Source organism: Ptychodera flava, chromosome 15 (genome assembly GCF_041260155.1).
Source record: "Ptychodera flava strain L36383 chromosome 15, AS_Pfla_20210202, whole genome shotgun sequence".
Classification (NCBI taxonomy): domain Eukaryota; kingdom Metazoa; phylum Hemichordata; class Enteropneusta; family Ptychoderidae; genus Ptychodera; species Ptychodera flava.
Window position 1 is genome coordinate 13,897,298 of NC_091942.1, and position 27,803 is coordinate 13,925,100.

At 36.7% G+C, this 27,803-nt stretch overlaps 4 protein-coding genes across 5 annotated transcripts; all 4 read right to left on the minus strand.

The window, feature by feature from the left end:
- Nucleotides 1-1,912: 1,912 nt before the first annotated feature.
- LOC139151229 (protein let-653-like) lies at nt 1,913-4,721 on the minus strand. Of its 2 annotated transcripts, XM_070723879.1 has the most exons (6): nt 4,493-4,721; nt 4,055-4,232; nt 3,762-3,905; nt 3,228-3,556; nt 2,809-3,064; nt 1,913-2,674 (listed from the first exon to the last, which is right to left on the minus strand). In XM_070723879.1, exons 4-6 carry the CDS (start codon nt 3,514-3,516, stop codon nt 2,335-2,337), a joined length of 885 nt encoding a protein of 294 aa, XP_070579980.1. In that variant the 5' UTR covers nt 3,517-3,556; nt 3,762-3,905; nt 4,055-4,232; nt 4,493-4,721; the 3' UTR covers nt 1,913-2,334. The 2 variants fall into 2 exon arrangements, with proteins under 2 accessions (XP_070579980.1, XP_070579981.1); XM_070723880.1 differs by lacking the exons at nt 3,762-3,905; nt 4,493-4,721 and having other exon boundaries at nt 4,055-4,199.
- On the minus strand, nt 3,757-4,627 carry LOC139152253 (alpha-protein kinase vwkA-like). The gene is made up of 3 exons (XM_070725395.1): nt 4,493-4,627; nt 4,055-4,232; nt 3,757-3,905 (listed from the first exon to the last, which is right to left on the minus strand). The coding sequence occupies exons 1-3, from the start codon at nt 4,625-4,627 to the stop codon at nt 3,757-3,759; spliced, it is 462 nt and encodes a 153-aa protein (XP_070581496.1).
- Nucleotides 4,722-17,032: 12,311 nt separating the features above from the next.
- On the minus strand, nt 17,033-20,341 carry LOC139151231 (protein let-653-like). The gene is made up of 6 exons (XM_070723883.1): nt 19,576-20,341; nt 19,143-19,319; nt 18,851-18,994; nt 18,307-18,635; nt 17,888-18,143; nt 17,033-17,754 (listed from the first exon to the last, which is right to left on the minus strand). Exons 4-6 carry the CDS (start codon nt 18,593-18,595, stop codon nt 17,421-17,423), a joined length of 879 nt encoding a protein of 292 aa, XP_070579984.1. The 5' UTR covers nt 18,596-18,635; nt 18,851-18,994; nt 19,143-19,319; nt 19,576-20,341; the 3' UTR covers nt 17,033-17,420.
- A 4,920-nt stretch (nt 20,342-25,261) lies between these two features.
- On the minus strand, nt 25,262-27,722 carry LOC139151232 (uncharacterized). Its single transcript, XM_070723884.1, has 5 exons — nt 27,479-27,722; nt 27,015-27,192; nt 26,594-26,869; nt 26,201-26,456; nt 25,262-25,999 (listed from the first exon to the last, which is right to left on the minus strand). Exons 1-5 carry the CDS (start codon nt 27,611-27,613, stop codon nt 25,663-25,665), a joined length of 1,182 nt encoding a protein of 393 aa, XP_070579985.1. The 5' UTR covers nt 27,614-27,722; the 3' UTR covers nt 25,262-25,662.
- Nucleotides 27,723-27,803: the final 81 nt, after the last annotated feature.

The window sequence follows — 27,803 nt, forward strand, 5'->3', positions numbered from 1 at the left end:
AATTATACTTTGCAGCCGCTTTGTAATCGAACTTATATGAGCATGTGAAAGTTCATCTCTGAATACAATGTGTTGATTTCAAAATGTTGACCTCATTTACGAAACCAAATAAAGAAGTAAAAAGTGAAAATCTGTCGTATTAATCGTCGAGATAATTGTCATGATCCTTTCTTCCTCTCGGTTATTAAAATGAAGATGTGCTTGAGTTGTAACTTCAAGCAGACATCATTTAATTGTACACTTCATACAATGTTCCAACTTAGTCATTATATGGCCGAGACTCAGCTTAAAAACTGTCATAGTACTGCTACCCAACCACCATCTGATAGATAAGATAATATTTCAGTCAAGAATATGTCCGAAAATCTGACAGAAGTGAGGTGGAAGTTCTATAAAGCAACGGTCACTCCCTATGTATTTTTGCGTTCTTTACCTAATTCGTTAGGGCTTTATTTTGTGACTTAAACAACCGTGATAGGCGAAAATGTAACGGTTGTTGTCATGTTGAGTGAATGGAAAGTTTATTGTTTTAGGCCGTGGACTGTCTGTTTGACATATTTAAAACCTTGATTTCCTGTGTCTTCGTCGCACATGTCATTTATGGGAAGAATCATTTGATTCTCAGTGAGGAGGTGAAATGATTTCGGGACGATTGTCCACGTAAGGAAGGGCGGTAAAACGCCTTCCAGAATGTCGTTGGGAAAAGATTTTTCCCTGGAGAACCTGTTTCAAGGTGTGTGATATTTTCAGGAGGATATTTCCGGTCGTAGTTTTGGAAATGCCATGAGAATGACACTCGTTTTTTAAATTTAGGTTAGAATTGAGCTATTTAAAAGTGAGTATTGTGTTGATTGATAGGTTCAGCTGTGGTCTCAACAGTATTGATGCAAACAAAACAAAAGAAGATCACTGTCAATCACATATCATGCTTTGAGGACCAATTTCGATTTTTGTACTTATAAATTAATAAGACACAACTACAAATACGTAATTTGTCTTACAGAATACCGTCACTCCAGCGTGACGCTGTCACAGAAGTGATTGACCAAATTTATTCTATAAGGTCATATGGCTGTAGCCCTTTGTTCTTTGATATTAAAATATTAGGCTCTCTTTCCGAACCAGAAAGATGGAAGATAATATCACAGACCGTGGCGTATTGCCTCGCTTTAATACTCTGCCTGTATAGTTGCAACGATTTCCTGGCCCGCATTGCCTTTCTGAAAATGTAAATTATATGATTTTGATAATGTTTGGCTCCAAGGGTTTTATAATTTCGTAAATAAACGTGTACGGACCCGCGAATATTATGAAAAAATTAACTATATAACTGATTTTAAACTGTTTGGAAATAGAGTATTTGTTGACCTGAATCCGCAGGGCAAGCTACGTTTCTTTAGTCAGTGCCATGTAATTTACGTCACGGTAGGGAAATGCGTATACTAAGTCTTGTTTCAAATCGGTTATGTAGCCTGGGGATAATTAACGATGCGTTTACGTGTTTGTGTTTGTATTTGTAATCTTCACTTGCCTAACAATATGTAGGTTTCGACATATAAAGTCGTATACCATTTTGTTCAACCGTCCACTATGATGGATCGTCCACTTCATGCTTCTGCTTGGATGTTCGCAACTTCTGCAACTATTTATAATTCAAATCGAACGTAATTCATTGGATTGTTCAAAGCGCAGAAGGATCTATTTGTCTCCCAATTTTTTTCTTAGTGGGAAAGGAGACTTCTGTTAATTTTTATAATGTTTATAACAATTTACTAAAAACGCTTTATCAACCTAATTCTTCCATATGAATACTGCACAAATAGGAAAATGCTCTTATTTTGTCACTATTAAAGCCAAGCGGTGGGCCATTGTCGGCATTTACAAGAAATCAAAAACGACAGACATGATATTTATAGTTAAAGCAAAAACGTTTATTTATGTACATGTTGAATAATTAATAGTACACAAATGCAGTGTGTGTGATTACATTCTCTTCGTAAATCACCTTGTTCATTTTGAAAAATGATTGACTATATGATTTACACCGATAAGACAGTTTCAAACTTCTTGATTGATTTCCCAGAAATCACCATTTCAGACACAAAAGACATAAACAAGAAATCGTACAACATGACAGTATTCATGTTCTCTTGACCTTTCATATGTTCATACACCATATAAACTAAATTTGTAAGAAAACCCACCCAATGTATTCACAGTAAACAGAAAGGTTCCATGAGATCTGCTGGCAGTGAATTGTAAATGTTCTGACTTGGTGGTGCACTCTACTCTGGCCTGTCTTAAAAATATTGGTGGTGTTTGATATGAAATTCTTTACACTTTTCTGAGTTTATTGATGGCAATCGATTTCTTCACCAACCGACGGACTTGTTTGGAGGAAACTGTCTTTCCTTCGTTAACTGCAATATCGTCCACAATCGTTACTGTTTTCGGTGATGGAGTTGCCGCTAGTGAGGGCCTGGCTTTCTTAGCTGTCACGGTAGCTGGTGCTGTTGTTCGTGTCGGTGTGCTTGGAGGGGATGATGTTGGCGTTGGAGATTTTCTGCCGCTGATCTTTGCGCAGCACGATCTTGAGGAGGTTGATGGATTGCACACGGCACATATTCCTGTGATTGGACATTTGGAACGAGATCTCGTCCTGGCGACGTCGTCACTACAAGACAAATATAAAAACACAAACATCTTTTAATGTCTTAAAAAAATTGGAAAGTGTGCTCTACTTAGAATACAGCGTGATTTCAAAAAGTCGTCACTGTCTTGCAAGTTGTATAAAGCGCGAATGCTCACCTGTGTGGTGCAGTAATTCTCGATGTCTTTGCAACCTTAGCTGATACGGACGGTGTGGTAACAGCTAAATCAAGTTTCCTTTTTCTGTGCGTTTTTACCGGTGTGGTGGTCATTGGAGATGGCGAAACACAGGTTTCTGGTTTTGCCAATTCAGTACGGACATCAGCCATACTCTCCAATTCTGCAATTCTCTTGGACTTTTCAGAAACGTCAGGTAAAGCGTCTGTGTCAGTTGTCATGGCTTTTGCTGTCCTCTCTATTTGAATTCAGAGAAAATAATATTTTGTTTAGTTCTTGCTGTTGAAAAAGAATGCAAAAATCAGGTTTGCAAAGTGGAACATCTCTCAAAGCTGCTATACTTCATTTGCTTATATTTCTTGGAGAAATATTTCCCGTTTTGGGCATTTAAAATTACTTACTTCTTTTTTTCAATGTTGTCTCCACCCTGGTTGCCATGGCAGCTTCATCTACTTTTCCTCCTCTGGCATGGAATTCTTGCATCACTTCATGGTTCACTTCATCCATGAGTTGTTGGAGTGACATCTCTTCTCTAGCGCCCCCTATGATGACTTTGGACAGCAAATTAGCGTCCTTGAGTGCGACGTACTGGCCTCCAGTGATGTGGGCAATAGCCATGAAGAAATCTTTGTACTGTTCGGCGTACGATCCACAGGCAACGCTGTAGAGGGTGATATTTTTCTCCGCCATTGGCGGGAAATTTTCATGGGGTCATGACCTGCTGGGCATCCTGATGATTAATATAGATAAATGGCATAATGTTAACGTATTGAAAAAGAAATCACTTGACGATAAGAATGAATGTTTGCGAATACAAATGTGTGGAATATATAAAATATTATTATATCACTGTCGTGGTATTTCCTCTTATTCTAAAGTAAAATATTAGAACGATGATATTCATAGGCATTCAAGCTGCTGAAAACAGAACTAACCTTTTGGAAAACCGTCACCACTGTCAGCCAGCCCATGTGGAGGTGCATCAGCGACCAAAATGGTTACTTTGGTTGCTTGAGGGCGCCATTTCAGCTGAAGCGCTTCGTGCAGTCCATCAGCAACCGCTTCAGGTCCATCACCTCCTGAACAACGCAAAACAAATGGACGTTAACGTTAGAAATGATGACTTGCTTTTCATACAACAGCCTTGACCAATCTACATAAAGTGACACAGAGCAAACACGGAATTGCGAATGTTTTTCGATGAAGAATTTGGCAAGTCGATACTTACCGCCATAAGGACTCATGTCTGTCATTTTCTTTTGCATCTTCTTCAAGGAGGGCGTGAAGTCCATGACACGGGTGATGAAAGTTCTGTCCTCTGGTGGATGGTCTCTGTATTCAACCAATGCCAAGTGAATGTCTGACATCTCCTTGGCAACGATTTCTTCTACAATAGCCTGGATATTCTGTGGATAGACAGCGATAAAGTATAATAAAGCATTTATCAATCTGATTTAAAGTCAGAAATAGGTCTCAAGTTGATTTGATTTCTGGTATTACAGGTAACGAGCTGAAAATGTTCTCAATGGTTATATCGTTAGTTATCAAAACGAGCTTTTGACTGACTGAGCGGTAACATCCAGCTTTTTGTATCTTTTTTTTTCATGATATTCATGAAGTAAAAGTGAAAATGTGACTTTGATATATATTTTCTACACGTTTGTACCTTTTTAGCCTCGTTGATATAACTTCCCATGCTGCTAGTGCAGTCAATAACGAATGCTAAATCCAACACCGAAGCATCATGGTGTTTTAGCAATGGCTGTGGTATGAAATCAGGTACTTCAATGGCGCTCGGCATTTTGAAATCTTTTCTGTTTTGATTTGGAACTTGTTTGATTAGTTGAGAGTGGTATTTCTCTTCACTGTTCGCGTTGTGCTGTCAGAGACGTTCTGATTTCAACGCTGTCATGGTTGGCCTTTTATGCTTACTCCTTCTGCGTTTAATCTATTGTCAGTCGGCTTGCTTGCACGAACATGTCTGGCCAGCTGTACTATATTTAGAATGAAATGATAATGAATGGTTGACGTCACTAGTTGTGAGTGCGCCCTCTAGATGTAAGGCATGTCGTGACACGTTCTTGTTGAGACTTGTACAGTGTTCATAGGCGAGCGGCGAATCCACAAAAAGGGCCTTATTTTAGGAGTTTAATGTACCCACCTTACATACGGCCACATCATACGTCATTTGAAAGCTTGTTATCTCTACTTTAAGAATATTGATGATGTGGAGCTGACAATTAGGGCCATACCCCCTTAATTTGCATAATTCACACGGGTACCCAATTTGCATAAGGGCGATATAAAATTAGAAAATTCACTGTTAACTATTTTAAACGTACTTTTAAACTATCGAATAATATACCAAATGAAAGGTATTTGCATGTAAAATACAACTTTGATATCCAAAAACATATCTACATTGATTTCACTGAAATATTTTCATATTTATATTGACAATAATATTTTCCTCTCTTAAATACAATATTTTTAAAATGTTAACAAATACAGCTAAAACATACAGCTACATCATACATCAATTGAAAGCTTATTATCTCTACTACAAGAAAATTGACAATGTTGAACTGTCAAGTACGGCCCTAGCCCTTAATTTGCATGATTTACAAGGGTATCCAATTTGCATAAATGCAATATGAATTTAGAAATTCATTGTTCACTACTCTAAACACACTTTTAAACTATCGAGTGATATATCACATGAAAGGTATTTGCATGAAGAATACGAAATAGATATCGAAAGAGATATTTAAAGTTGTTTTACTGAAATATTTTCATATTCATATTGGAAAAATATTTTCCCCTTTTCAGTAACAATATTATAAATATTTCATCACATACAGCCACATCATACAGACACATCATACGTCATTTTTATAGCTTATTATCTCTAATTCAAGAAAATTGACAATGTTGAACTATCAAGTAAGGCTGTATCTCTAAATTTGCATAATTTACATAGGTAAGCAATTTGCATAAATGCAATATAAATGACAAAATTCATTAACTATTCTAAACATACTTCTAAGCTATCGAGTGATATATCAAAGGAAAAGTATTTGCATGTAAAAAACAAAGTTGACATCCAAAGAGATATACTAAGTAGTTTTACTGAAATATTTTCATATTTGTAGTGAAAAAAAATATTTTCCCCTTTTGAATAACGGTATTTCAAAAATTTTAACAGCAGTATCAATGCAACAACATGCATTATGATGTGCAAAAACTGCACAGAACACGGAGAACAAACAGCTGAAATAAGGTCTGGAAATGAATATTTTGTTTGTTTAATGTATGTTTCAAAACACATGAATAGCTCTTCCTGTCTGCATTATTATCCGATACCGATGTCTAGTTTTTATAGGTCAGAGAGTGTTTCTCCAAACATGCCCTTTGTATGGACTATAATATACCCATTCACAGCATATGAAAACCTTTTAATGTATATATATATATATATATATATATATATATATATATATATATATATATATTATATTATACATATATATATATAATATATATATATATATATATATATATTATATATATATATATATATATTATATATATTATTATATATATATATATATATATATATATACACACGAAATGTATACAATGTGCCCTCCGGTTATCACCATAATGGCTTTATGCACCTCTTAACTTGGCACAGAGCGTACGGTATATATAATATATATATATATATATATATATATATATATATATATATATATATATATATATATATATATATATAATATATATATATATATATATGATATATATATATTTTGTAAAGATGTGTTGGGAAAATATCACCAATTACTATTAAGTCTAAACATAAACAAAAACCCCCATGAACGACACTATTGTAGTTTTTGAAAAGTAACTGTGTAGCCGAAACAATGTGTGAGAGTAAGCTGTAGTCAAAGTTATGGCATGATCCATGATCCAAGTCATTCATGGCGATACAGTATCATGCATTTCCAGTACATCTAGTAATTCTACATCATCCTCTTCTTAAACAGTTTTGTCATGAGTAAAAGGGTTGCCACAGTTATAGCTGCCTTGTGCATGGAAGATTAATTTGACAGCAGACACAACTGGTGACTAGTAATAAGAGAAAGCAAACTCTACACATCTTTCATATTTTATGTTTGTTTGAATTTTGCGTAGGTTATGTTTGGCTGTTTTGTGTAAAGTGTTGATTTGCCATGACGAGGCGTACCCCTAATCTACGTATCCTGCCCTGAACCCGCACTGGAGTTGAAAGACTACTGTGACACTGCGATCCTTTGATGCTACCTTTCGAGAATAGAGTTGTCTTCACCAGTCGCTTAAAATTCATTTTCGGTTGGTGAAACGTGTGCACTGCTGGACCACGTTGTTTCAATGAAGTTAAATTTGTTCAAGTAGGGAAGCTAGAATGTCTACCGTTTCGATCTAGTTGTGTTTGTGAATGCTCATGTGATTTGAGATCGAGCTATTGTAGGTGTCTACTGTTTGGCATAGGTGTAACGCTTATATTTCAATTTCATATGTATGTGATTAGGCTGCGTTCACAAATAATGGTGGTGAGGGGCGGAGGAATTCGGGGTGGAATCGAAAATTTGAGGGATAGTAGAGGAGACTTGAAAGTTTAGATCTGCGTATAGGGGACCTGAAAATATTTTGGTTCCCTTTTACTTTTTGCGATTCCAAGGTTTCGAAGGCAATGCAATGAAAATCGAATAACAATTAAATGTCATCCGATTGTTCTAAAGTTAGTAATAATCAAATAAGATCTAGAATTACTTTTACTTTTTATTTTTACTTCATTACTTTTATCTCGAAAAAATCTTGTTTTTTGTATCGTGTTGTTGTGGCATAATTGTTCTACTGTATCGTTATGCTTTGCCTTTAACAAATCATTGAATGTTGCCGTTTGATTGCATTAACTGGAATCTGGTATCTGTTGGCTTTGTGTGTGTGTTCTTAAGTCGAGAATGTTAATTTCTTGCATCGTCGACCTTCATAGATAATGGAGTCTAAAGATGTGATTTTTTGAGAAGAGCTTTCGAAAATTTCAGAGTAGGATGCATTTTTTATGTTTGATATGAATTTATTAAGCTCGAGTTGTGTTCCAATAAAGATCAGACATTGTCTCTGAATCTCAGTCACAGCGATATTTGTTTTTTGTGTTGTTGAATTATTTTTATTTTGTATATATTTTATTCTTATTTTGCATAATGTGGGTATTATTCGTATTTACTGCACAATTTTATGAATATTAAAAAAAACCATGATATTCGTGATTTAAATAAAAAATATTCAATGAGAATATTTTAGATACGTGTTTGGAATTCATAGCTCTATTTTACATGTCAATACCTTTCATTTGATATATCACTCGATAGTTTAAAAGCAAGTGAAGAGTACTTATCGATGGATTTTTATAATTTTATATCGGACTCATGCAAATTAGGTACCAGTGTGTATTATACAAATTAAAGAATGACGGCTCTATTTTGCAGCTACATATCGTCAATTTTCGTGAAGCAGAGGTGATAGGCATTCCAGTGACTTATAATGTGGCTGTATGATGTAGTTCTATGTATTAAAATTATTAAAATATCGTTATTCAAAAGGGGAAAATATATTTTTTGATATAATTATGAAAATAATTCAATAAAATCATTTTAATATCTCTTTTGGTATCTATTTTGTATTCTACATGCAAATACCTTTCATTTGATATATCACTCAATAGTTTAAAGTATGCTTAGAGTAGTTAATAAATCCCTAATTTTATATCACTTTTTTGTATTTTGCGTACCCATGCAAATTATGCAAATTAGGACCTACGGCCGTACTTGACAGCCAAACATTGTCAATTTTCTTAAAGTACAGGTAATCAGTTTTCAAATGACGTATGATGGGGCTGTATGATGTGGTTGTATGTATTAAAATTTTTAAAATATTGAAATTCAAAAGAGGAAAGTATTTTTTCAATATAAATATGAAAATATTTCAGTGAAATCAATTCAAATATTTCTTTGGATATCAAAGTTGTATTGTACATTCAAATACCTTTCATTTGGTATATCACTCGATAGTTTAAAAGCATGTTTAGAGTAGTTAACAGTTAATTTCTGATTTTACATCGCATTTATGCAAATTGGATACCAGTGTAAATTATGTAAATTAAGGGATATGGCCCTACTTGAAAGCTCAACATTGTCCATTTTCATAACGTACATATAATAAGCTTTCAAATGATGTATGATATGGCTGTATGATGTGGCTGCATCTGTTAAAATTTTTAAAATATTGTTATTCAAAAGATGAAAATAAACTTTTCATAATAAATATGGAAATATTTCAGTGAAATCAATTAAAATATATCTTTGGATATCCATATTGTATTCTACATGCAAATACCTTTCATTTGATATATCACTCGATAGTTTGAAAGTATGTTTAAAGTAGTTAACAATGAAATTTCTAATTTTTGTCGAATTTATGCAAATTGGATACCCGTGTGAATTATGCAAATTAGGGGTGTATGGCCCGACTTGGGAGCTCCACATCGTCAATTTTCTTGAAGTACAGATAATAAGCTTTCAAATGACGTATGATGTGGCCGTATGTAAGGTGGGTACATTAAGTGTGAAAAATAGGTGTTCTGCCCGCTCGCCTATCCTGACATGACAGGGACGTATCATGTATGTCGGCTTGCATATAGTGTGGGCGCATTGTCTACCCTGGCCGGACATCGTTTTAATATTTTCAAGTGTATGCGCAGATGTATGCCACAGCTTTGCTAGATGATGTTGCTATGTACTGAAGTACACCGTTGTTGACGGCAGATTAAACGGTCTTCGGCACCCACCAGGGGATATTAAGGCATTTTCGCTTGTTGTTCGATTCACTGCGAAGACCTCTGTAAATAATAGGTCATATCTAATAGGTGCTTGCACAGTCGTTTGGTGGGCTATTCGACCCATAGACGAGTGTACAGAAGCGAGACACTCGTCTATGGGTCGAATAGTCCAGAGCTGAATAGCCCACCAAGCGACCGTGGTGCTTGCAGGGGCCTTCGCCGTGCGTCGAACCTCAAACGACTATGGACTATGGCTATAGCCTCTGCTTAGTCTGCTTAAGTTGTAGTCAGGTAAAGCATACTAAGTATTTCCGCTTTGTAATCGAACTTATATGAGCATGTGAATGTTCCCCTTTGAATATAATGTGTTGATTCAACAATACTGACCTCATGCACGAAACGAAACAAAGAAGAAAAAAAGTGAAAATCTGGCGTATTAATCTCCCTGAAAATTTGTCTTGACGCTATCTTTAACTTGAAAAATAAGTTAAAAGTGTCGCTGAGTTGTAACTTCACTAAGACATCATACCGTACACTTCACAAGATGTTCCAACTTAGTCATTGTATGGCCGAGACTCAGCTTTAAAATATGATAGTATTGCTACACAGGTCTAACCAACCAACATTGATACGTAAGATGATGATATTTCAGTCAAAATATGTCCGAAAATGACAAAAGTGAGATGGAAGTTCTATCAAGCAATTGTCACTCATTTTGCATTTTGTGTTCTTTACCTAATTCGTTAGGGCTTTATTATGTATTTTGAGACTTAGGCCCTGGACTATCTGTTTGACATATTAAAATCTTTATTTGCTGTGTCTTCGTCGCACATTCATTTCTGGGAAGAATCATTTAATTCTTAGTAAGGCGCTTAAGGTTCCCGGAAGATTGTCTCCGTATAGAAGGGCGGTAAAACGCCTTCCAGAATGTCATTGGGAAAAGATTTTCCTGGGAGAACCTGTTGCAAGGTGTGTGATATTATCAGGAGGATATTTCCTGTCGTAGCTTTAGAATGGCCATGGGAATGACACTCATTTTTGAAATGTAAATTTCAGAATTGAAGCTATTAAAAGTGAGCAGTGTTTTGATTTATAGGTTGAGCTGTGGTCTCAACCGTATTGATGCAAAGAAAACAAAAGAAGATCACTGTCAATTACATATCATGATTTGAGAACCAATTTCGATTTTTGTACCTGTAAATTGTGACACAACTACAAATACTTTCTCACAGAATACCGTCACTCCAGCGTGACGCTGTCACAGAAGTGATTGACAAATTTATTCTATAAGGTCATATGGCTGTAGCCCTTTGTTCTTTGATATTAAAATATTAGGCTCTCTTTCCGAACCAGAAAGATGGAAGATAATATTCCAGACCGTAGTGCCTTGCTTTAATACTCTATCTCTATAGTTGCAACGATACCATGTCGTCTTTCCAAAAGATACAAATTATGGAAATTTGATGATCTTTTGCTCCAGGGGTATTATAATTTCCTAAATAAACAACTAGGCCTACGGACCCGAGAACAATATGTAAGAATTAACTAGCATTAACTGTCTTTGCGTTTATTGTTCGGAAATTAAGTGTTTGTTGAACTGAATCCGCAGGACAAGCTACATTTCTTTAGTGAGTGCCATGTAATTTACATCACGGTAGGGAAATGCGTATACTAGTTTGAAATTGGTAATGTGGCCTGGGAATAATTAATGATGCATGTACGTGTAATCTTCTCTTGCCTAACAATGTGTAGGTTTCGACATACAAAGTCATGTACCATTTTGTTTCAATCGTCCACGATGATGGACCTTCTACTTCTGCTTGGATGTTCTCAACTATTTTACTTTTAAATCCGAATGTAATTCATTTTGATTCTTCAAGGATCAGAAGGGTATATATTTATCCGAACTTTTTCTTAGTTGGAAAGGATACTTGTGTAGCTAGTTTTACAACGTTATAAGAGTTAATAAGAACGCTGTTATTACCCCTATTTGTAACAATCAACCCTATTGTAACAAATTTAATTTTCAAAAAAACTTTGCCATATATGCTGAAATATTAATAAAATATGCATATTTGTATGTTTGAGGGCAATTTTCTTTTTTTTCCTTGTCAAAACTCATTTTTCCGAAACTGCTTTTGTTACAAATTGGGTTGATTGTTACAAATAGGGGTGGCATAGGTCAACCCTATTTGTAACAATCAACCCTATTTGTAACAAAACCTAAATTTCAAAGAAACTTGGCCGTATTTGATGAAATCTTGATGAATATACATATAAGTATGTTCGGGGGCAATTTTCTTTGTTTTCCTTGTTGAAACTCATTTGTACGAAAATGCTCGTGAGATTAAATTTCGTTGTGCAGGTTCCTAGGGATAAGAGCCCTACTCGTAAGATATAATCAAGTCGTGCAGATACATGCCAAAGGTTTGTTTCGGGGCAATTTTCACCAATTTCGGTCAAAAATGTTAAAAATCTTGTTTTCTGACCGAAATCATACTAAACCTATATGGGGTTAACTTTTGTTACAAATTGGGTTGATTGTTACAAATAGGGTTGACGTGTCAACCCTATTTGTAACAATCAACCCTATTTGTAACAAAATTTAACCAACTTGAAACAAAACCTAATTTTCTACAAAACTTGGCCGTATTTGATGAAATCTTGATGAAATGTACATATTAGTATGTTTTGGGGCAATTTTTATTTTTTCCTTGTCGAAACTCATTTTTTCCGAAAATGCTCGTTAGATTAACTTTCGTTGTGCAGGTTGCCTAGTATAAGAGGCCTATTCGTAAGATATAATCAAGTTGTGCAGATAGGTTTGTTTCGGGGCAAATTTCCCCAATTTCGGTCAAAAATGTTAAAAATCTTGTTTTCTGACAGAAATCATACTAAACCTATATGGGGTTAACTTTTGTTACAAATTGGGTTGATTGTTACAAATAGGGTTGACGTGTCAACCCTATTTGTAACAATCAACCCTATTTGTAACAAAGTTTAACCAATTTGTGACAAAAGCTAATTTTTCTCTGCCGTATTTGATGAAATCTTGATGAAATATACATATTAGTATTTTCGGGGGCAATTTTCTTTGTTTTTTCCATGTCGAAACTCATTTAACTACTCATTAGATAAAATTTTCGGCTCGCAGGTTTTTAGGGATAAAGGCCTCCATCTAACAGGTAATCATGTTTTTCAGATACATGCCAAAATTTGGTGGGCGGCATCAGTCACTAATTTTGGTCAAAAATGCAAAACAAATCTTCTTTACTGACAGAAGTCATACTAATCCTATTTATATCAAAAGTTAACGCTATTTGTAATTCGTAAAACCAAAAAAAAAAATTTTGCTCTTCCAATAACATGGTTTCAAAACAGGGCAGGTAGGTCGGCTGGTTTTTTCCCCTATATTTTCTTTTAAATATGCACTTTTCAGGGGTCCAGGGCGATCTAATACTTACCACAACATTTCCAGAAAAAGCGTATCATACATATTAAAGGACTAAATACATAAAAGACGTCGACGTCCCAAGCAAAAATCAAATATCAGGTGACGAACACGTGATTTTACGGGGGGTTTTCTGTCTTTTTGTTACTTCCGTGTTTACGTTGCGCTAAAAAGTTTTGGGTCGCAGGCAAAAAAATAGGGTAGGTCGGGTTATCGGAACACGACAACTTTTTTCTTTTGCCTATCCTATCCATCTGCAGGCCACCGAGACTTTGGTCGGCCTCTGTAAAGGATGCTTCATAGTAACTTAAATCATCATCAAACTTTAAATTTTAAAATCTTTCAATCACGTCGGCCTTGAGTTCGATATTTTCTCCTCAGTCGTATTTTTCTCAATATTACCTCAATAATAATGCCGTACAGCAATGGCAATGCCGTAAAATCGATAATTTTATCAAGCTTCAGCAGCCGAAAACCACATGGAATTAAGGCAGAAAGGACCCATCATGTAGTTACTCATAATCCAAGCCAGGCACAGATAGGTGAGACACTACACATATGGTGTCCAAAGCTAGATAGTGGAGTCGTTTATGTTCCAGATACCTTCGATCTGGTATTTGACCTTATAGTATCGGTCACCCAAATAACCGAGTAGTTTAGAATATCACAAAAAATATAATCAAGTGCATTGTTTTAGAATTCGAGGGACAGATACTTCTGGAAGTGAGTAATCATAATTTTATTGAATGTTATCGTGATCCCTATGAACTTAAAAAGTAGAGATGAAACGTGATTCTGAAGAGTATTCAGAACGAAAATCTCCGAATCTAAAAAGTGGTGAGGCCGATGCAGATAATAACATCGTTTATGACAGTCTACCTCTTGAGGTTTATGATACGAAATATGCCATGCACTTGACTCATCCCTTCATCAAAGGTCATAGGGTTACTTATCCATCAGCGCTCGGCAGCAACATCCAGTGGGAAATTACCCTTGTGTCTCTGCCTCCAGTTAATTGTCAGTGAAAATCTCCCTACAGCAGGTTATACAAACTGACGAATATTCAATTTGGATATTAAAATGGTGGTAGACTTCATGACACTACTGACACTGGAAATGCATTCAACATTTAAATTTACAGTTGAGAAATACCTAAAAAAACAACATATTCCAACGTTGAAATATTTCAGGGCTCAAAGCAAAACTAAGAAATCATTCTTGATATTAAAACAAATGCAAAACCAACCGGAACGTTCCAATGCCTGCTCAGAGGATCACCCAAAAACAACCTTTAAGGGACCCATCAAAGGCGAAATTCTTAGATACTCGCCTACATGCAATATCCAATCGATTTCAAGAAAAAAGTAGAATTCTTCACAAGCAAATTGATAGACACAATATGCACGGCAACATAAACCAAACAGAATCCATACTCAAAAAAGTAAATAGAAAAACAAACAATCAAACATTCACAACATAAAATGACTTGATCTTCACAACAACATTCAGGCTCAACACATATCAAAACAAAGGATAAAAAAGAAAGCCCGTCAAAATATTTGGAAGAACTTGATAAGTGGGAAGCAATTAAAACCCTTTTGCCGAAACAACCAACAAGAGCCTACAATAAAAACAAGTGTATAAATTAAAGCAGCGGCATTGAGGGTTCAAATGAATCCAAACAAATGCCAAGGCCGTATCTGTGATGAATTATCTGAAAATTAGGTAAAACGTCACCACAAGGAACCTTCATACAAAATGTCAAAGCAATTGGACGAGTAGATTCTAAAAGAAGATTTTTGACCTGCTTTTTTAGCAAAAATGGCGAAATTGCCAAAAAAGAGTCGTGCATAGATCAGCACAATTCAATACTTCTTGAAAGAATTATCTCCAGAAACCTGTATACCAAATTTCAAAACAAACCACCTCGCAATTTTAGAAAACATATTTTTTTCAAAAAACGACATATTTCCCCAAAATATAGACCTAAATACGCATATTTCATCAAGATTTCATCAAATACGGCCAAGTTTTTTGAAAATTAGGTTTTGTTACAAAATTATTAAATTTTGTTACAAATAGGGTTGTTTCTTACAAATAGGGTTGATTGTTACAAATAGGGTTGCACGTCAACCCTATTTGTAACAATCAACCCAATTTGTAACAAAAGTTAACCCAATATAGGTTTAGTATGATTTCGGTCAGAAAACAAGATTTTTAACATTTTCGACCGAAATTGGGGAAAATTGCCCCGAAAAAACCTTTGGCATGTATCTGCACAACTCGATCATATGTTACGAGTAGGCCTCTTATACTAGGCAACCTGCACAACGAAAGTTAATCTAACGAGCATTTTCGGAAAAAATAAGTTTCGACAAGGAAAAAATAAAAATTGCCCCAAAACATACTAATATGTATATTTCATCAAGATTTCATCAAATACGGCCAAGTTTTTTAGAAAATTAGGTTTTGTTTCAAGTTGGTTAAATTTTGTTACAAATAGGGTTGATTGTTACAAATAGGGTTGACACGTCAACCCTATTTGTAACAATCAACCCAATTTGTAACAAAAGTTAACCCAATATAGGTTTAGTATGATTTCTGTCAGAAAACAAGATTTTTAACATTTTTGACCGAAATTGGGGAAATTTGCCCCGAAACAAACCTATCTGCACAACTTGATTATATCTTACGAATAGGCCTCTTATACTAGGCAACCTGCACAACGAAAGTTAATCTAACGAGCATTTTCGGAAAAAATGAGTTTCGACAAGGAAAAAATAAAAATTGCCCCAAAACATACTAATATGTACATTTCATCAAGATTTCATCAAATACGGCTAAGTTTTGTAGAAAATTAGGTTTGTTTCAAGTTGGTTAAATTTTGTTACAAATAGGGTTGATTGTTACAAATAGGTTGATTGTACAAATAGGGTTGACACGTCAACCCTATCTATTTGTAACAATCAACCCAATTGTAACAAAAGTTAACCCCATATAGGTTTAGTATGATTTCGGTCAGAAAACAAGATTTTTAACATTTTTGACCGAAAATGGTGAAAATTGCCCCGAAACAAACCTTTGGCATGTATCTGCACGACTTGATTATATCTTACGAGTAGGGCTCTTATCCCTAGGAACCTGCACAACGAAATTTAATCTCACGAGCATTTTCGTACAAATGAGTTTTGACAAGGAAAACAAAGAAAATTGCCCCCGAACATACTTATATGTATATTTCATCAAGATTTCATCAAATACGGCCAAGTTTCTTTGAAATTTAGGTTTTGTTACAAATAGGGTTGATTGTTACAAATAGGGTTGACATATGTCACCCCTATTTGTAACAATCAACCCAATTTGTAACAAAAGCAGTTTCGGAAAAATGAGTTTTGACAAGGAAAAAAAAGAAAATTGCCCTCAAACATACTAATATGCATATTTCATTAATATTTCAACATATATGGCAAAGTTTTTTTGAAAATTAAATTTTGTTACAAATAGGGTTGATTGTTACAAATAGGGGTGATACGTGTCACCCCTATTTGTAACAATCAACCCAATTTGTAACAAAAGCAGTTTCGGAAAAATGAGTTTTGACAAGGAAAAAAAAGAAAATTGCCCTCAAACATACAAATATGCATATTTTATTAATATTTCAACATATATGGCAAAGTTTTTTTGAAAATTAAATTTTGTTACAAATAGGGTTGATTGTTACAAATAGGGGTAATACACATGCTATCAAGTCCTAGGAATACTGCACAAATAGGAAACGCTCTTATTTTTGTCACTATTAAAGCCAAGCGGTTAGTTACCATTGTCGGCATTACACGAGCTTTAACAAGAAATCAAAAACAACAGACATGATATTTATAGCTAAAATAAAAACGTTTATTTATGTACGTGTTGTATAATTAGTACACAAATACTGAACGTCAATACATTCTCTTCGTAAATAACCACTATATATTTACACAGATAAAGCAATTTCATACTTCCTGATTGATTTCCCAAAAGTAACCATTTCAGACACAAAAGACATATAATCGTACAACATGACACTATTCATGTTCTGTTGCTCTTTCATATGTTCATACAACAAATAAACTAACTCTGTAGAAAACCCACCCAATGTATTCACAGTAAACAGAAACGTTTCATGAGATCTGCTGGCAGTGAACTGTAAATGTTCTGACTTGGTGATGCACTCTTCTGTCGCCTGTCTTAAAATATTTGTGGTGTTCGATATGAAAGTCTTTACATTTTTCTGAGTTTATTGATGGCAATCGATTTCTTCACCAACCGACGGACTTGTTTGGAGGAAACTGTCTTTCCTTCGTTAACTGCAATATCGTCCACGATCGTTACTGTTTTCGGTGATGGAGTTGCCGCTAGTGAGGGCTCGGCTTTCTTAGCTGTAGCTGGCGCTGTTGTTCTTGTCGGTGTGCTTGGAGGGGATGATGTTGGCGTTGGAGATTTTCTGCCGCTGATCTTTGCGCAGCACGATCTTGAGGAGGTGGATGGGTTGCACACGGCACATATTCCTGTGATTGGACATTTGGAACGAGATCTTGTCCTGGCGACGTCGTCACTACAAGTCAAATATAAAAACACAAACATCTTTTAATGTCTTAAAAAATTGGAAAGTGTGCTCTACTTAGAATACATCGTGATTTCAAAAATTCGTCATTGTTTTGCAAGTTGTATAAAGCGGGGATGCTCACCTGTGTGGTGCAGTAATTCTCGATGTCTTTGCAACCTTAGCTGATACGGACGGTGTGGATACAGCTAAATCCAGTTTCCTTTTTCTGTGCGTTTTTACCGGTGTGGTGGTCATTGGAGATGGCGAAACACTGGTTTCTGGTCTTGCCAATTCAGTGCGGACATCAGCCATACTTGCCAATTCTGCAATTCTCTTGGACTTCTCAGAAACGTCTGGTAAAGCGTCTGTGTCAGTTGTCATGGCTTTTGTTGTCCTCTCTAAATGAATTCAGAGAACATAATATTTTGTTTAGTTCTTGCTGTTGAAAAAGAATGCAAAAATCAGGTTTGCAAAGTGGAACATCTCTCAAAGCTGCTATACTACATTTGCTTATTTTTCTCTGAGAAATATTTTCCGTTTTGGGCATTTAAAATTACTTACTTCTTTTTTTCAATGTTGTCTCCACCCTGGTTGCCATGGCATCTTCATCTACTTTTCCTCCTCTGGCATGGAATTCTTGCATTACTTCGTGGTTCACTTCATCCATGAGTTGTTGGAGTGACATCTCTTCTCTAGCGCCCCCTATGATGACTTTTGACAGCAAATTAGCGTCCTTGAGTGCGACGTACTGGCCTCCAGTGATGTGGGCAATAGCCATGAAGAAATCTTTGTACTGTTCGGCGTACGATCCACAGGCAACGCTGTAGAGGGTGATATTTTTCTCCGCCATTGGCGGGAAATTTTCATGGGGTCATGACCTGCTGGGCATCCTGATGATTAATATAGATAAATGCATAATGTTAACGTATTGAAAAAGAAATCACTTGACGATAAGAATGAATGATTGCGAATACAAATGTGTGGAATATATAAAATATTATTATATCACTGTCGTGGTATTTCCTCTTATTCTAAAGTAAAATATTATAGTTCCTGTAGAACGATGATATTCTTAGGCATTCAAGTTGCTGAAAACAGAACCAACCTTTTGGAAAACCGTCACCACTGCCAGCCAGCCCATGTGGAGGTGCATCAGCGACCAAAATGGTTACTTTGGTTGCTTGAGGGCGCCATTTCAGGTGAAGCGCTTCGTGCAGTCCATCAGCAACCGCTTCAGGTCCATCACCTCCTGAACAACGCAAAACAAAAGGACGTTATCGTTAGAAATGAAGACTAGCATTTCATACAACAGCCTTGAACAATCTACATAAAGTCTAAAAGAGGAAACACGGAATTGCAATGTTTTTCGATGAAGAGTTTGGCAAGTCGATACTTACCGCCATAAGGACTCATGCTTGTCATTTTCTTTGCATCTTCTTCAAGGAGGGCGTGAAGTCCATGACACGGGTGATGAAAGTTCTGTCCTCTGGTGGATGGTCTCTGTATTCAACCAACGCCAAGTGAATGTCTGACATCTCCTTGGCAACGATCTCTTCTACAATAGCCTGGATATTCTGTGGATAGACAGCGATAAAGTATAATAAAGCATTTATCAATCTGATTTAAAGTCAGAAATAGGTCTCAAGTTGATTTGATTTCTGGTATTACAGGTATCGAGCTGAAAATGTTCTCAATGGTTACATCCTTGTTATCAAAACGAGCTTTTGACTGACTGAGCGGTAACATCCAGCTTTTGTACATTTTTTTCATGATATTCATGAAGTGAAAGTGAAAATGTGATTTTGATATATATTTTCTACACGTTTGTACCTTTTTAGCCTCGTTGATATAACTTCCCATGCTGCTAGTGCAGTCAATAACGAATGCTAAATCCAACACCGAAGCATCATGGTGTTTAAGCAATGGCTGTGGTATGAAATCAGGTACTTCAATGGCGCTGGGCATTTTGAAACCTTTTCTGGTTTGATTTGGAACTTGTTTGATTAGTTGAGAGTGGTATTTCTCTTCACTGTTCGCGTTGTGCTGTCAGAGACGTTCTGATTTCAACGCTGTCATGGTTGGCTTTTTATGCTTACTCCTTCTGCGTTACATCTATTGTCAGTCGGCTTGCTTGCACGAACATGTCTGGCCAGCTGTACTATATTTAGAATGAAATGATAATGAATGGTTGACGTCACTAGTTGTGAGTGCGCCCTCTAGAAGTAAGGCATGTTGTGACACGTTCTTGTTGAGACTTGTACAGTGTTCATGACAGGGACGTATCATGTATGTCGGCTTGCATTATAGTGTGGGCGTCATTGTCTACCTGCCGGACATCGTTTTAATATTTTCAGTGTATGCGCAGATGTATGCCACAGCTTTGCTAGATGATGTTGCTATGTACTGAAGTACACCGTTGTTGACGGCAGATTAAACGGTCTTCGGCACCCACCAGGGGATATTAAGGCATTTTCGCTTGTTGTTCGATTCACTGCGAAGACCTCTGTAAATAATAGGTCACATCTAATAGGTGCTTGCAGGGGCCTTCGCCGTGCGTCGAACCTCAAACGACTATGGACTATGGCTATAGCCTCTGCTTAGGCCAGGAAGAAAAAATAAATTGTTCATCGGAATCGCCGCTTCTACTTTGGCGTATTTGGAATTTTTTTTTTTTTTTGATCGCGGCAATTCTTACTTCCGCATTACAAATATTTTTAGTACTGCCGCTGGTGGCGCCCTACACTTTGTCGGGTTTTCGCGGGCACGGGATTTTGAATGAGACTTCCGACGTAGTTGACCGCCAACACGTTGTTGTGACGTCTGAATTTGGCGAATCACGACGCAAAGTGGGTCGATTTGGCCCAGAAATTTCCTCGTTTTGTAAAGGTTGGTACATGTCACATCGTGAGTATTAATTTGATCGCCAACATTCGACGTGATGGCCAACAGTTAGTTCCAAAGACGCTATTCAGTGTTTGTCCTGATATTACGTTTGGCGATTTATTCAACAAGATCGTGACAGCAGATGGACGGTGCGTCCGATTGAATGAAAATTGCATCGAAAGTATAAAAATTTACGGCAATGACAAAACACATGGTTGCGTCGATGTTAAAGTACGATCTGAAAGATGACTATATAACTTCACTCCGATCACAGTACAGTGTTGTTAGACCATCGTGTAAAATGTGTAGAGACAGTGGTAAAGAGGCCAAAACATTGGGCCAAAGTAAAATGAAAAAACTCAGATGCTAGGTCCCACCAGGACAATATTAAAGGACAATACTGAATTGTTGGATTTCAGTGATTTGCTGTACATTTCAGTTTTATTCAGAGAGAATGTTGAAATTCTTGACCGCGGAGTGACGTCACTTTCACCTATTGCTAGCGAGTGAGGTGAATTGGGATTTGACTATACAGGACAGTGAACAATGCAGAAATTATGTGACAAAGGACAGAACTTAGTGTTTATCATTGACATAATGTTGAAACTTTGAATACTGGTGTAAAGGTTGAAAAATTCACACTTCAATATTTTGTTCTCACGGCAGTGTGACGCAAAAATGACGTAAAAAACCGCAAGTTCCCGGATGTCCGCGGTCAAGAATACTCAGAATATGTTGTGCAAACACTAACTGTGAATGTAATGGCCTATGTTATTGTTGGGAAATATAGTATTGAATTCAGTTACCAGTATCAGTGTTTCTTGTCTGAGATATTTCTGGTAAAAAGGGAAACAATTATCTTGCCTTGTCTGCATCTGTGCAAAAATGCCAAAGGACCGCGTTTACCTTCGGCCTAAAAAAAAAAAAAAAAAAAATTTCGCTCGCCGCTCCAGGGACTTGGTCCAAAAAATCCGATGAACAAGATTTTTTTTTTTCTCTGGCCTTAATTCTGCTTAAGTTGTAGTCAGGTAAAGCATACTAAGTTTTCCGCTTTGTAATCGAACTTATATGAGCATGTGAATGTTCCCCTTTGAATATATAATGTGTTGATTCAACAATACTGACCTCATGCACGAAACGAAATAAAGAAGAAAAAAGTGAAAATCTGGCGTATTAATCTCCCTGAAAATTTGTCTTGACGCTATCTTTAACTTGAAAAATAAGTTAAAAGTGTCGCTGAGTTGAAACTTCACTAAGACATCATACCGTACACTTCACAAGATGTTCCAACTTAGTCATTGTATGGCCGAGACTCAGCTTTAAAATATGATAGTATTGCTACACAGGTCTAACCAACCAACATTGATACGTAAGATGATGATATTTCAGTCAAAACTATGTCCGAAAATGACAAAAGAGAGATGGAAGTTCTATCAAGCAATGGTCACTCAGTTTGCATTTTTGTGTTCTTTACCTAATTCGTTAGGGCTTTATTAGGTATTTTGAGACTTAAGCCGTGGACTATCTGTTTGACATATTAAAATCTTTATTTCCTGTGTCTTCGTCGCACATGTCATTTATGGGAAGAATCATTTAATTCTTAGAAAAGGCGCTGAAGATTTCCAAAGATTGTCTCCTTACAGAAGGGCGGTAAAACGCCTTCCAGAATGGCATTGGGAAAATATTTTTCCTGGGAGAACCTGTTGCAAGGTGTGTGATATTAGGGTGACCCTTTTATACTTTTTTTGTTTCTCATCTCCAGTGGAATACTCAGGCAGGGCGGGCGGTCGAAATAAAAAAAAAACAAGTACCAAAAAAAAAGCTGTATTTGTTTCAGTTCAATGTTCTGTCCATTCAGTCTCTACAATTTTTAAGTACAAAAAACGTGTATTTGTGTGAGTTTAATGTTCTGTCCATTCAACTGTCACTGCAATTGCTTGTCTTTCAGTTCAGTGTTCTGTACTCTCTGTCCTTTCAGTCTGAGTCGCTGCAATCTCACAATTTGATGATGGTGATGCTGTTGCTAGAATGATCGCCTCAGAGGCGGCGCAATAAAAGTTTTTTTTTATTTTCATGTCGGAGCTGAAATTTACTGTCGGTCGAGATGAGAAAAACAAAAATTAAAATTTCGCCCTTAGGCCAGAGAAAAAAAAAATCTTGTTCATCGGATTTTTTGGACCAAGTCCCTGGAGCGGCGAGCGAAATTTTTTTTTTTTTTTTTTAGGCCGAAGGTAAACGCGGTCCTTTGGCATTTTTGCACAGATGCAGACAAGGCAAGATAATTGTTTCCCTTTTACCAGAAATATCTCAGACAAGAAACACTGATACTGGTAACTGAATTCAATACTATATTTCCCAACAATAACATAGGCCATTACATTCACAGTTAGTGTTTGCACAACATATTCTGAGTATTCTTGACCGCGGACATCCGGGAACTTGCGGTTTTTTACGTCATTTTTGCGTCACACTGCCGTGAGAACAAAATATGAAGTGTGAATTTTTCAACCTTTACACCAGTATTCAAAGTTTCAACATTATGTCAATGATAAACACTAAGTTCTGTCCTTTGTCACATAATTTCTGCATTGTTCACTGTCCTGTATAGTCAAATCCCAATTCACCTCACTCGCTAGCAATAGGTGAAAGTGACGTCACTCCGCGGTCAAGAATTTCAACATTCTCTCTGAATAAAACTGAAATGTACAGCAAATCACTGAAATCCAACAATTCAGTATTGTCCTTTAATATTGTCCTGGTGGACCTAGCATCTGAGTTTTTTCATTTTACTTTGGCCCAATGTTTTGGCCTCTTTACCACTGTCTCTACACATTTTACACAATGGTCTAACAACACTGTACTGTGATCGGAGTGAAGTTATATAGTCATCTTTCAGATCGTACTTTAACATCGACGCAACCATGTGTTTTGTCATTGCCGTAAATTTTTATACTTTCGATGCAATTTTCATTCAATCGGACGCACCGTCCATCTGCTGTCACGATCTTGTTGAATAAATCGCCAAACGTAATATCAGGACAAACACTGAATAGCGTCTTTGGAACTAACTGTTGGCCATCACGTCGAATGTTGGCGATCAAATTAATACTCACGATGTGACATGTACCAACCTTTACAAAACGAGGAAATTTCTGGCCAAATCGACCCACTTTGCGTCGTGATTCGCCAAATTCAGACGTCACAACAACGTGTTGGCGGTCAACTACGTCGGAAGTCTCATTCAAATCCCGTGCCCGCGAAAACCGACAAAGTGTAGGGCGCCACCAGCGGCAGTACTAAAAATATTTGTAATGCGGAAGTAAGAATTTGCCGTGATCAAAAAAAAAAAAAAAATTTCCAAATACGCCAAAGTAGAAGCGGCGATTCCGATGAACAATTTATTTTTTCTTCCTGGCCTTATCAGGAGGATATTTCCTGTCGTAGCTTTAAAATGGCCACGGGAATGACACTCATTTTTGAAATGTAAATTTCAGAATTGCGCTATTTAAAAGTGAGTAGCGTTTTGATTTATAGGTTCAGCTGTGGTCTCAACCGTATTGATGCAAAGAAAACAAAAGAAGCTTAAGATCACTGTCAATCACATAGCATTATTTGAGAACCAATTTCGATTTTTGTACCTGTAAATTGTGACACAACTACAAATACTTTTCTTACAGAATACCGTCACTCCAGCGCGACGCTGTCACAGCAGTGATTGACAAATTTATTCTATAAGGTCATATGGCTGTAGCCCCTTTGGTGCTTTGATATTAAAATATTAGGCTCTCTTTCCGAACCAGAAAGATGGAAGATAATATTCCAGACCGTAGTGCCTTGCTTTAATACTCTATCTCTATAGTTGCAACGATACCCATGTCGTCTTTCCAAAAAGATACAAATTATAGAATTTTGATGATCTTTTGCTCCAGGGGTATTATAATTTCCTAAATAAACAACTAGGCCTACGACCCGACAACATGATGGAAGAATTAACTAGCATTAACTGCCTTTACGTTATTGTTCGGAAGTTATGTCTTTGTTGAACTGAATCCGCAGGACAAGCTACATTTCTATAGTGAGTGCCATGTAATTTACATCACGGTAGGGAAATGCGTATACTAGTTTGAAGTTGGTAATGTGGCCTGGGGACTCGGATAATTAATGATGCATGTACGTGTTTGTATTTGTAATCTTTACTTGCCTAACAATGTGTAGGTTTCGACATACAAAGTCATGTACCATTTTGTTTCAATCGTCCACGATGATGGACCTTCTACTTCTGCTTGGATGTTCTCAACTATTTTACTTTTAAATCCGAATGTAATTCATTTTGAGTCTTCAAGGATCAGAAGGGTATATATTTATCCGAACTTTGTCTTAGTTGGAAAGGAATTGTGTTAGCTAGTTTTTACAATCGTTATGAGAGTTTACTAAGAACACGCTATCAAGTTCCTAGTTAATTACAATCGTTATAAGAGTTTACTAAGAACACGCTATCAAGTTCCTAGTTATTCTGTATGAATACTGCACAAATAGGAAACGCTCTTATTTTTGTCACTATAAAAGCCAAGCGGTGACCCATTGTCGGCATTACACGAGCTTTAACAAGAAATAAAAAACAACAGACATGATATTTATAGCTAAAATAAAAACGTTTATTTATGTCGGTGTTGTATAATTTGTACACAAATACTGTACGCCAATGCATTCTCTTCGTAAATAACCACTATATATTTACACAGATAAAGCAATTTCATACTAGTCTTCTTGATTGATTTCCCAAAAATCACCATTTCAGACAAAAAAGACATATACAATAAATCGTACAACATGAAAGTATTCATGTTCTATTGCTCTTTCATATATTAATACAGCAAATAAACTAACTCTGTAAGAAAACCCATCCGGTATATCCAAAGTAAACAGAAAGGTTTCATGAGATCTGCTGGCAGTGAATTGTAAATGTTCTGACTTGGCGGTGCACTCTTCTGTAGCCTGTCTTAAAAATATTGGTGGTATTTGATATGAAAGTATTTACATTTTTCTGAGTTTATTGATGGCAATCGATTTCTTCACCAACCGACGGACTTGTTTGGAGGAAACTGTCTTTCCTTCGTTAACTGCAATATCGTCCACGATCGTTACTGTTTTCGGTGATGGAGTTGCCGCTAGTGAGGGCCCGGCTTTCTTAGCTGTAGCTGGCGCTGTTGTTCTCGTCGGTGTGCTTGGAGGGGATGATGTTGGCGTTGGAGATTTTCTGCCGCTGATCTTTGCGCAGCACGATCTTGAGGAGGTGGATGGGTTGCACACGGCACATATTCCTGTGATTGGACATTTGGAACGAGATCTTGTCCTGGTGACGTCGTCATCACTACAAACAAACCATAGAAACACCAAGAGTTAGAGCAAATAAATCCGATATTGAAACAAAAATCTTTTAATGGCTTTTACGTCGTTTAATTTTATACAAAGAAATTGAAAGTGTCTATCTGGAATACAATTTGGTCTCCAACTAAATGTTTCCACTGTCTTGCAAGCTGTGAACGGGCGGGAATCGCTATCCAATGCTCACCTGTGTGGTGCAGTAATAATCGATGTCTTTGCAACTTTTGCTGATAAAGACGGTGTGGATACAGGTAAATCCAGTTTCCTTTTTCTCTTCGTTTTAACCGGTGTGGTGGTCATTGGAGATGGCGAAACACTGGTTTCTGGTCTAGCCAATTCAGTGCGGACATCAGCCATACTCTCCAATTCTGCAATTCTCTTGGACTTTTCAGAAACGTCTGGTAAAGCGTCTGTGTCAGTTGTCATGGCTTTTGCTGTCCTCTCTAAATGAATTCAGAGAACATAATATTTTGTTTAGTTCTTGCAGTTAAAAACGAAAGCAAAAATTACATAGGCAAAGTGGCTGCTGTGGTAAATTTAAGTATAATTTCCCCTTATTGGGAATTAAATATCAACTTACTTCTCTTTTTCAATGTTGTCTCCACCCTGGTTGCCATGGCATCTTCATCTACTGTTCCTCCTCTGGCATGGAATTCTTGCATCACTTCATGGTTCACTTCATCCATGAGTTGTTGGAGTGACATCTCTTCTCTAGCGCCCCCTATGATGACTTTGGACAGCAAATTAGCGTCCTTGAGCGCAACGTACTGGCCACCTGTTATGTGGGCAATAGCCATGAAGAAATCTTTGAATTCTTCGGCGTACGATCCACAGGCAACGCTGTAGAGATCACCACCTGAAGGATACACGAAATGAAAGAGTGATGAAATTGACTTGGACATTTTTCCGTTCAAGTAAAAATAGTTTTCATTTACGTAGTGAATTATAGAAAACAAGCCCATTTATATTTTGCGGTGGCTGATTTGCAAGTTGACGCTTACCTCCACACGGGTACATTTGATGCATTTTCGTCTGCATTTCCAGCATGGAGGGCGTGAAGTCCATGACATTTGTGACGAAAGTTCTGTCCTCTGGTGGATGGTCTCTGTACTCAACCAACGCCAAATGAATGTCTGACATCTCCTTGGCAACGATTTCCTCTACAATACTCTGGATGTTCTGTTGACAGGCGGTGAAAAATAACATTAGCAACCGATGCATGAAAACTGAATATAAAGGAAAGTTAAGCCAAATGAAGTCGCCATATTGTTTTTGATATTTCCATGAAACGTTATACTTATTTAAAAATGACTACATAGCGTTATTCTTGAGGAAACATCTTTGTATTGTCAGTTTAATCTGTAGCATGCTGTCTTGTAATATAATTGTTTACGTAAGTATTTCATTGTTTTTGACAAGGCACGTGGATACCTTGGATTTTCTAGACCATATAAAGTTTTTGTACCTTTTTAGCCTCGTTGATATAACTTCCCATGCTGCTAGTGCAGTCAATAACGAACGCTAAATCCAACACTGAAGCATCATGGTGTTTAAGCAATGGCTGTGGTATGAAATCAGGTACTTCAATGGCGCTCGGCATTTTGAAATCTTTTCTGTTTTGGTTTGGAACTTGTTTGATGTGTTTAGAGTAGTACTTCTCTTCACTGTTCGCGTTGTGCTGTCATAGGCGTTCTGATTTCAACGCTGTCTCGGGTCGCCTTTTTATGCGAACGGGATTTACCTTTAATCTATTGTTTGTGTGCGAGCCTGTCTGAACATGACAAGCTGTA

Excerpts from the sequence above, each read along its gene's own strand:
- LOC139151229 (XM_070723879.1), bottom strand. The coding sequence starts at position 3,516 with ATGGCGGAGAAAAATATCACCCTCTACAGCGTTGCCTGTGGATCGTAC. Across the intron at positions 3,065-3,227 it reads GACAACATTGAAAAAAAGAA|AGAGGACAGCAAAAGCCATG; the intron begins GTAAGTAATTTT and ends GAATTCAAATAG. Across the intron at positions 2,675-2,808 it reads AGAATTACTGCACCACACAG|TGACGACGTCGCCAGGACGA; the intron begins GTGAGCATTCGC and ends TTTGTCTTGTAG.
- LOC139152253 (XM_070725395.1), bottom strand. The coding sequence starts at position 4,627 with ATGCCGAGCGCCATTGAAGTACCTGATTTCATACCACAGCCATTGCTA. Across the intron at positions 4,233-4,492 it reads ATATCAACGAGGCTAAAAAG|AATATCCAGGCTATTGTAGA; the intron begins GTACAAACGTGT and ends GTCTATCCACAG. Across the intron at positions 3,906-4,054 it reads AGACATGAGTCCTTATGGCG|GAGGTGATGGACCTGAAGCG; the intron begins GTAAGTATCGAC and ends TGCGTTGTTCAG.
- LOC139151231 (XM_070723883.1), bottom strand. The coding sequence starts at position 18,595 with ATGGCGGAGAAAAATATCACCCTCTACAGCGTTGCCTGTGGATCGTAC. Across the intron at positions 18,144-18,306 it reads GACAACATTGAAAAAAAGAA|AGAGGACAACAAAAGCCATG; the intron begins GTAAGTAATTTT and ends GAATTCATTTAG. Across the intron at positions 17,755-17,887 it reads AGAATTACTGCACCACACAG|TGACGACGTCGCCAGGACAA; the intron begins GTGAGCATCCCC and ends TTTGACTTGTAG.
- LOC139151232 (XM_070723884.1), bottom strand. The coding sequence starts at position 27,613 with ATGCCGAGCGCCATTGAAGTACCTGATTTCATACCACAGCCATTGCTT. Across the intron at positions 26,457-26,593 it reads GACAACATTGAAAAAGAGAA|AGAGGACAGCAAAAGCCATG; the intron begins GTAAGTTGATAT and ends GAATTCATTTAG. Across the intron at positions 26,000-26,200 it reads ATTATTACTGCACCACACAG|TGATGACGACGTCACCAGGA; the intron begins GTGAGCATTGGA and ends GTTTGTTTGTAG.